General features: G+C 45.9%; 1 protein-coding gene across 1 annotated transcript; it reads right to left on the reverse strand.

The window, feature by feature from the left end:
- Positions 1-266: 266 nt before the first annotated feature.
- Positions 267-4,423, reverse strand: LOC119101653 (immediate early response 3-interacting protein 1). The gene is made up of 4 exons (XM_037225063.1): positions 4,402-4,423; positions 2,989-3,129; positions 2,583-2,678; positions 267-663 (listed from the first exon to the last, which is right to left on the reverse strand). Exons 1-4 carry the CDS (start codon positions 4,406-4,408, stop codon positions 608-610), a joined length of 300 nt encoding a protein of 99 aa, XP_037080958.1. The 5' UTR covers positions 4,409-4,423; the 3' UTR covers positions 267-607.
- Positions 4,424-10,006: the final 5,583 nt, after the last annotated feature.

Here is a 10,006-nt window from a genome sequence, read left to right on the forward strand (position 1 = left end):
ACCGGGCAGGCGTCCTATCTGCGATTCGGAAGGAATATGGTGCTGTGATATATCTATATGCTCCACTTCAACGAATGCTTAAGTACCAAACGCGTGATTTACTTCAACGACATTTACGGCAGACCTCGGTGGCATGATCATCTGCTATGGGCCACACAGTCAACCACGCTGCCCTTTGTGGGCAGGTGGAGCTGGGAGTGATGCAGCATGTTGTCGATATTCGCACTTCGTCTGTTGTCTCAATTCCTATGTCTTCGATCACGATCCAGTTCGTCTTGGTTTATTATCGAGCATCTGCCCGTGGACGCGGCTAACAGCCAAGCGGATCAGCTGACATTCGCGTCTACAATACACCACTTAACGTCTTGGAAATTGAGTGATATTCGCTAGCTGACAACAAATGCAATGCATTCGTCAGTGATCACACCACCATCTCCGAAGTCCGACCTTTAACACAGCTTTAAGGTTTAAGGTAGGTCCCGACGAACATCGTTACAGCACAACGGGTTACGACACTGAGCGCCGTATGAGCGGCCCCCAAAAACATGTCACCAAAATCGCGGCACATGACGTCCAGGGTAGTCTTCGACTTGAGAACACTTGGTGGCTATCCAAGTATTAGCTTGAATAAAATTGTCAATATGTTCAGGAATATGAGCGGAACTGAAAGAGACAAGACACGTTTCATCAATGCACTGCTGACAACGCTTCATTACAACAGACTATCGAATTATTTTAAATAATGTTAACGCTTGCCAGCCACACAGCACAATTCGTCAACGTCCACACATTTTAAGACAATGCTACATGGTTCTCCGTGTGTCTTTACGCGTAGCCCAAAACATAGTGGCATCAGAACAACTGACAGACAAAATGCAAGTTACAAGAACGAGCTTCAACGGCTTCTCAGCACATCACCAGACATTATGCTTTCCTGGACAGCTTTGACATCCAGCTCACCCACGCTGGACGAGACTTCACGGGACCCCGACTTCCCTGGACAGCTATAGCATCCGGCTCACCTACGCTGGACGAGAGACCTAACAGAACTCCCCCCCCCCCCTCTGTCTCAAAAAGAAAGTGAACTGGGGCGAAGTGGAAAGAGGCATCGGGTAGCTCGAGAAAAACAGCATCAGAATAGTGGCACTGCACATCAGTGGAAATTATCTCTGGTGTATACAACCCAGTCATCGTGGTAGAGTAAGTAAACTGAGGCTGTCTTCCACCTCTAGAACTGCGAGCGACATCACTGCGGCGAAAGCGACATTGTAGACACTCTCGGCGCACTGAATTATATAACGATGGCAGCCTGCCAGTATTCGTGACTTGCAACACATCAGCCCAGGTTACACTGGCCAAGCCTTGTGTACATAAACCAAAACTCGTGATCTTAAAAACCTAACATGAGACGGCAACGGAAAACGCTGTGCAGACGCTGGATGCCATTTATCAACAAATTGATGTCAGCCATTCTTAGCGTGCCGATTGCCGCCGCTTCATAACTTCTGTTCCAGCGTATCGAATGTGGAGTCGGTACGGAGGGTCACGTCAGTCCCCTGCGCCCAAGATGATGAAGCCAAGGAGCCTAGCAAGGTTGATAATTGCACACCCGCTGATTACGCCGAGAATGCAGGCCGAATGAACTCTACGTGAATTATAATAATATTTTGAGCCTGTGCGGCCCTACCCAGTAATCACGCTTCTTAGAAGCTAATATCGTTGCGCACTATTCACAAGTTCATGCGCTTTTTAGCGGAAAAGCTCACATTCTTCAACAACTGTTATCTCTGATATCATTAGTAACTTGTTGAACGGGGTTTTCCTGCAACACTCCAATAACATCGCGGGTTTTCTCAAGAGTACGCAACAAACGTCAGCGCGCATCCTTTACGGAGCACCAGCGATTGTAGTGGCCATGTTGGTATTCAGGGACACGGCGCAACCGGCATTTGAACCCGGGCTCTCCGTGTGGGAACAGGACACACTCAACACTCGGTCTTTACGGCCCCATCATGAAATACTTTGCATTCCCCATTCGCTAAACATGGGAACTGTCGAGCTTCAGCATACGACAAGCGTAAAGAACGCGTGCCGAAACCAACGCGGATATCCACGAACTGTCGTCGCAGCGAGCCGAGATTAGCAGATTCCGACGGAGGGACAACGGGCAATCACTCTGACAACAGTGTGGGGCAAGGTGCACAAACAGGGACGTGCCCTCATGCGCAAACCATATCTCTGTCCGTTCTGGAGCTTCTTGGAAGGATTAGTGTCAGATCCCAGAAAGCAGAGGAGATGGGACATGCATCACATAATGGGACCCGCTACAACTCGCTAATGAACGTCAAAACTACCTGATCGATAGGTAGAATAACAGCCGACAAGAAGGCAGCCAGTTTCACCAGTTTCGAACCCAATCCCGGATACGGGCAGTAGGCCTTACCCCCATCACGATTGGGCTATGACAGCTAAACAGTTGTGTAGCCCCGTTTGACGTGAAAAACATGCATCCAAAACAGGGCCGTATTTCACATTTTGGCTATTACCGCAAAAACAGTAAATAGGTGACCCCGGACACTTACTGCGCATGACAGTCCGTACAGAGCGAACCAAGGAGATCAGCTGCTGCTTGGCGCCCGGGTCCTCGCCGAAGCCACGCAGCTGGTCTTTGCCACCAACTAAACAGCGAAACAGTCATACATCTTCAGAGATGCAAGCTGACAATACACTGTTACAACATTTGTAGCATGCAGACCCACATGTAAGAATAACAGCTGATGCATTAACATTTCTAGCATATAAATTTTCCATCATCTGCCCATTAACTACTAACAACATAATATTCCAGTGAGGAAACAAATACTTGTAATCAACTTCCATTGTAGATATATACAGGCCTGGCTGCTTAAGTTGTCAAGAAATCACAGCATATAGCTGCACTCAAGTACATTGAGATAAAATGAAAGGCTGTGCTTTAAAAATACTCACTCTTTGACAGGAATCTTTCTTCATTAAGAACTGCAAATCCATTGATGACAAGCAGGGATGCCTCAAACAAAGTATATAGGCTAAATGTCATTATTCTCAGCTGAGAGTCAGGGAGTGTTGATGGCTTCAGGTCATCCACACCTGCAAGAAGAAACAACATGAAGATCTGACTAGCGCTCTGCCAGACAACACAAGCAAAACACAAAGAGGATCAAAAGGAAGCCATGGGAGGCACATCCTCCATTGAAGCAGATGCGGCAGACCAAGAATGAAAAGCACAGCAGGGCACCACCAAACAGGCTACCCATATGTAAGAAAGCAACCAAAGCTGCACACCATTATGACAGATGTGGCCACCCAACTTAAACTCATGAAGATGCCACACATATAAGCAGGAGCCATCAGACCTTGCAGCAACTCTATCATATTAAATGCCTCAGGAAGATAAATGCCTCACTGTTGAGCAAATCCTGGATTATGCCTGAATCAGGCCAGGATTAGATAAGAATGGTCAACAAGACAGCTGAGCACGGAACAACGCTCCCTATTGCACTAGCGAGACAAATCTTATGTTAGGTTACACTGGTAGCTTAAATTCCCCAACATTGTCAGCCCTATAAACATCAGTAGCATCATCTTTATTGACATGCTCAGCAGAAGAGAGAATCCTATCCTATCACTGTGCATTGTGTATGGCATGGCCATAACGGTGCTGTAAGTGGATGTATGGCATGTTGCTAATATTGTTCTGCGATAATCATTGTGAAATAATTTGAAAAATGAGCCATGGTTTGCTGAAGCAGAAGTGTGCAGATTTTAAACAAAAACATTGAAGGTAGCTATCCTTGCAATTTTAGCACATAGGTATTTACTTTAATCACAACTGAGTATAACAAATATTGATACAAGGGTTCCACATTTGAGTGCATACAATTTTTAATCAAATCAATATATATCTTAATCAAGCTTCATTTTCAGATATATACCAAAACATAACATAAAACAATTATCAGACCCAATTTCCTGAGTGAGGTAAAACAGTCCACAGTATCATCTTGCTTCACTAGCCACTACCAATGACTTAGCATACCAACTGTAGTTGGTTACAAAACAGATATTTAGCATGCCCTAACCAATCTGCTGTAGTTTATTTGGGCCAGCAGCAGGCATTGCTAAATATATCAAAATTCATTCAGTAATCTACAGCCTGAGTCTGGCTCGTTCTGCTGCACTGTAATTCAATAACAAAACCTGTATCAAAGCAGAATGTATGAGGTTTTACAGCTTTCTGACCTCACTTTAGCCATGGTGTATTGGAGAAAAAATATGCAGCTAACAGAGATAAAAATAAGCATCTTAATGTAACACCAGCTTGACCAGTGGACAAAACGTCATTGTCCATGCAATGTCTACCTGCCATTTCATAGTAGGGAAGGTGTTCAGGTTCCTGCTCAGTTAGGCTTTCTTTAGCCTGCATTACCTTGAAAAAATTGTGGGTGATACACAATTCATTTTTGTACACTTTGAGGTATTAACATTTTCACACTCAGTCCCCTAATGCATTGTGAAAAACTTTGCCTGTGTAATGTTGCACAAAATTTTTATTGCTGCTGCTGGATTCTCAAAAATGTTTCCAAGTTCTGGCCAGACACCACTGAAAACGTGCAGCACTGCAAAATATGGCTATTCGTTGGTAATGATGTATATATTGCTACGCCATCGCAACTGTAATGGCGTGCCCTTTGAAGTTACGTCCCCTTACCCCTCTGCTATCTGGGCCGTGCGGTAAACGGAAACAGATCCTTTCTAAGGTCCGTCCGACCACTACAACACAACACACGAAATATCGGCCGAGACCTGTAGCGCAAATGTATTTTGACCGACATCCACCTAACACGCGTCAATGCCAATCCATTCCGTAAGTCAGCGGAGCCTTACATCGTCTTTGTTTCGCCATAGATGAAGCAATTACTGGGAGTACCATATCCAAAGAGCTTCCATATTCCAAAGACGATGACGTATTTTGCCTTTGGCAAAAATGCATGGCAATTAAGGGAAGACAGCAGCAATCAGCAGATCGCAATCGGAAAAAAGCAAAGCAACATGTGTCTCGGTAAACCCTCCCTACCTCCTACACACAAAATTATGTTAAGCCCTCTGTTTGCCATCTTTGGTAATGAGAGGCGTTGGAGTTACAATGCTCACATCTCAGCTGCTGCTGCTGCTGCAGGCGAATCACTATCACATCACAGCAGCAGTTACAGCCCATCCGAATTTGGGAGGGGGACGTGCACATGATGCAGTGAAGATAGGGTTTCCCATAGAGCTATGCTGATATCCCGTCGCGAGGGGGTTCCTTTAACACGACCTAGCTCATGAACCACAGGCAAGGTACCCCTATTTTGATCGTTTATACCTGATTGACAGTGCTTTTTGCTGTAAATTTCAACCCTTGGCATCAAAAGAGTATGTCAAGGTTCACTAAGGAATGATGCACATGCCTACGGGAATGCATGCCATTTGCATCTCGTAAGCACCTTCACCCATGCAAACCTACATGCAATTTTTGTGATTTTCATGCTCAAATACTTTGTTTATGTAACCTGTGACTTGGGCTTTCTGGTGACAGCCTTTTCAAACTCCGGCTTTATTATTAAGCCGTTCAGGTTCTTCGGCTTGTGTTGAACATGAAATGAGCTGAAAAATAAACCATTCAAGATAAATAAAACACCAATGTTTTCTGGCCTTAAAATGCTCGTGGAAACATTTGTGCAGAAAATGAAGAATGGCTTAGACATGAATTTGAATATTTAGGGTGCCTGCGCAATACGATATGGTTTACGTAACGTAACAATGCGATGTAAAATGAAAGGACTCACCGTTTCTATGTACATAAACATTAAGGAATTTCTCCATGCCCTGCTGTTTTTTCACGCAAACACCAGTCTGACTATTCGCTCAGGAATTACAGCCGATTGATCAAATCATTGTTACAACTTCTCCTGCAAGACACCAATTTGAGTAAAATCCCCCAACTTCATTCTGGGATAGCTGAGAATCCCCTTATAGCAGTTTTTAACCTTTCTTGGCTTATATTTTATCAATCGGATTCATAAGAAATGGAACGCAGGCACGGGACGCATACTGCAATCACAAATCAACTGGTATAGGTGTTTTGTTGCATCAGGGTTTTTTGTCAAGCTCCAAAGCAGTTTTTTCCAATTTCTTGTTCAGCTTTACGTTCCTTATTGAAAAAGAAACGTTGTGCCCCATTTAATTATGTAGCTTATGCTCTTTGAAGCGCAATTATATAACGAACAAAACTCCTTGTGCTACACTTTGGTGCCAGCGAAATTATGAAAACCGGTGTTTTCCTCATATCTCGGCTGTCCTTTGACATATTTCAGATCCTGATAAGCAAACGATTGTCCATGCTTAGGGGCCTTGTTTGATGTGCGGTAGGACTACTTGTATGCAAATTTGACTGGCTTATTTTTAGATCTATCATTCTCAAAATTGTGGCACTACCATTTGTCCGATTTTCAATTTCTATTTACCAATCAACTCGTGTAGTCATGATGTTTTATTCGTTTCTGAACGAAACGAATCAGAATGCTTCGAATATTTGACGTTACATTTGGTACAAAATCCACATGTTATTGAAATACAACGTTGCGCCGCATGGGAGAACTACATACCGATGCCAAAAACCCCAAAAACGTACCCGAAATACTGAGTGTTATCTAGAACAAATGTGACAAGCCTTAGAAACCTGAAGAGAAAATGATAAGTGCCAAATGTCAAAGCCCTAGCCCCAGGTTTAACTATCTTAATTTCACTAGTGTGTTTTTGCAAGGTCGACCATGCTCGTCCCTCGTGGAGCCTCAACCAAAGCAGAGGGGCGTAAGCAAAGTTGACATGCAGGAATGAGTTAAACAATTATAGTATAGGTCACTTTGGTCCCAAGTGACCTTTCAAAGCGGCGTTCGGTTAAAAACTGCTGGAGAAACAAACGTGTTAGTAATGCAGTTTCCCCCCACAAACAAACACGCAAGATTTTTATAACTTTTCATCTTACAAGGTGTCAGACTCGCCGTTGGGAAGCGGCCCACAGAGACCCAGGCTCACGTCTTCCCATGGTCCACACGGAAGCTTGCTGGTCACAACGGGATCTGGAGGACTCCCTGGCGACACAGCGCGACAGGCGTGACAAGATCTGATCAATTGCTCAGCGCGTTTGTCGATGTCTGGCCACCACTCCTTGCTCCGTAGGTACTATTTCGTTTGCACGATCCCCCGACGACCCTCATGAGCAAACTGCAGGGCCTGCTTGAACAGGGTTACCGGAAGGATTATCTGATTCCCGCGCAACACCATGCCATCATACACGCAGTACTCACTCTCGACCGGTTTGTACGCCTCTGGGTTACCCTGCGGCTCACCTTCCGTCTACCATTTCAGCAACGTTTGCGGCTCGCCGTTGTCTGCAGACCAAATCTGTGCTGTCTCCTTCCGAAGCTGCGCTGTCTTCAGCGCTACTAGAGCGGCGTGCACATTGACAAGGCAGATGTAGCTCTCGCCGCTTCTTTGCGCATTAGAGGGCGCTACTTCTAGCATCAGCCTGCACAGACAATCAGCAATGTTACTTGGTCCTGAAAAGCGTAGCGACGCGGTTGCAAATGAAGCGCCCAAAGCTCTATTCATGCTGGTGACAATAGCTTGCAATGGCTTATGGCCTGTGATCAACATAAATGCTGGACGAACAAGTACACATGGGAACGTTTGCAGCCCCCAATGACGGGAAGGGCCTCTCGTCCAGTTTGTGAGAAGCGCCACTCAACAACAGTCACACTGCAGATGGAATACTCAACTCGCTGCGATAGTCCACTGGCCGTTTCTGCCGCAGAACAGCTCCTAGCCTAACTAGCGATGTATCAACTACTAGTTGGTTCTCTATGGTCTGTCTAAAGTAGGTGGGAGTCCTCTGCTCCGACAGCCGACTCTTCTGTTGGATGGAGGCGTTCCCCTGAGTCCTCTTCTCTGACAGTTGCACTTCAGCTGGATGGAGGCGTTCCTCGAGTCCTCTTCTCTGACAGTTGCTCTTCAGCTGGATGGAGGCGTTCCTCGAGTCCTCTTCTCTGACAGTTGCTTTTCGGCTGGATGGAGGCGTTCCCCCGAGTCCTCTTCTCTGACAGTTGCTCTTCAGCTGGATGGAGGCGTTCCTCGAGTCCTCTTCTCTGACAGTTGCTCTTCAGCCGGATGGAGGCGTTCCCTAAGGTGTGTCCCAGGGCCATTTAGCTTCGACTTGGTGAGCTCACGCAGGGGCGCTGTGATTATAGACAAGTCAGGAATAAATTGGCCTAAGAAATCATGTCACCTCAACAGGTGTGCCAGGCTCTCGAACATTTAGGACAGCAGCAGCCTTCAGCAGTGTTGTATTGAGCAGAGAGTACGCTGTCTGGCTTGTTCCAAGCTTGCCCGCCAGACGAGGGGCAAGTGATGCAGGGCTGGAGGTTGACGTCTGTAGTCAGATGTGTCGCCGTATGGGTCCCTATCTCTGAATTCTAATCTGGAGCTGTCAGAACACACTCATTTCGTTACCTATCACTGCGTGCGGCAATTTGGTGATCCGGTTTCCGATAAGACGATACAACGATCGATGTAACAACCAGCTAATAAAACTGCCGATTAAGGGCTTGAATTTTGGTGATGTTTCCAGTCTTTGATATAAAGTTGTTAGACCTTAGCCAAATGCTAAATTAGTGCCGCTTGTCACCGCCGTTTGTATGTTGCTGGGAAACAAAGCAGGCCCGCATCGCCATCTTCGCCGTGATCGCAGGACAGCACAGTGGCTCTAAACCCACATCGCGGTTTGTGTATAATCATTTGTCATACTCACAGCCCTTAAGAAGCAATCGTCCTCCGCGTGATCATGATCGGCGTTATACTACTGGTGGGGTTATTGACGTCGCAGGCGTCCACGCATGACTTGGCAATTACTCAAAATAGTGCATCGTTTTAATAAACAGATGAACTCAACGTTCGGCTGTGGGAAGCATTGCAAAGGGTTTATGCTAGGTCAGTGTTTTGGCAAAACATGTGGTCATTGCACTCATCATGCTCATGAGTAGTGTTCGATGCTCAGACTAGTAGTGCCAAGTGTAAAAATGTTAAAATTTGAAAAATGTAAAAGTTTTAACTATAGATGATATAACAAATTTTGGAAGAACGCCGAAAATCAATGTTTTCAGTGCCTTTCAATTATCCCATGAGGTCCATTCCAGACCGTTCAGTGTCTATAAAGGTCCTGATAATTGGAACACACGCGAAGCTTTCGTTGAAGAACGGACAGTGGACGTCGCTGGCGCAGTTGCTGGCCGTTTCAAAGAGCTAGTGTCATCTAGCAAAGCTATCAGCTAGCAGTGTCCGTGTGTTATGACCGCGCGCTACTGGGAACGGAGGGCTGTGAACGTTGCTCAGAAATTAAGTAATGAAACGATGGCGAACGATGTTAAATGCTGCCGGATGCTGCACACGTTTGCGCGACCTAACTGAAACCGCTGTTACCGACGCGAGTGTGGGATACATGAGCTGGGATGTATTGTTGTTTTAGTCCTGTGCGAAACTAGGAGCATTATTTCTTCTTCTTCTTCTTGTTTTATGCTGTTCTAGCGTGGTGTCCAGATACCATTTGCATTGTTTTTTTGGTACTGTGTATGGGTATTTTGACTAGTGTTCGAATACAAGCACGTCACAGTAGTATTATATAGTTGGCCATACGCTCCGTAGTGCTGATTTATTTTACTGCTTGGATTTCAAGCCCGCTCTGAAATAAACGCATCACCTCCTACGCCCAGAAAAGAAGAACCTGTACCCTGCACAGCACCCTCTAAGACCCGGCATGTACCGCAGTGACCATCTCCCTCCCCCCCCCCGCCCCCCTCGTCCGGTGATGGAGCCTGGGACGGATTTTCCACTGGTCCGCAGGCGGCCGAGTCACCGACGGCGGCCGACTGCC

This window comes from Pollicipes pollicipes, unplaced genomic scaffold, assembly GCF_011947565.3.
Source record: "Pollicipes pollicipes isolate AB1234 unplaced genomic scaffold, Ppol_2.1 Scaffold_4881;HRSCAF=5763_pilon_pilon_pilon, whole genome shotgun sequence".
Taxonomy (NCBI): Eukaryota; Metazoa; Arthropoda; class Thecostraca; order Pollicipedomorpha; family Pollicipedidae; genus Pollicipes; species Pollicipes pollicipes.

Coding starts and splice junctions, on each gene's coding strand:
- LOC119101653 (XM_037225063.1), bottom strand. Junction 2,679..2,988: donor AGAAAGATTCCTGTCAAAGA/GTGAGTATTTTT, acceptor TTCGCTGTTTAG/TTGGTGGCAAAGACCAGCTG. Junction 664..2,582: donor TGTACGGACTGTCATGCGCA/GTAAGTGTCCGG, acceptor TGTCTCTTTCAG/TTCCGCTCATATTCCTGAAC.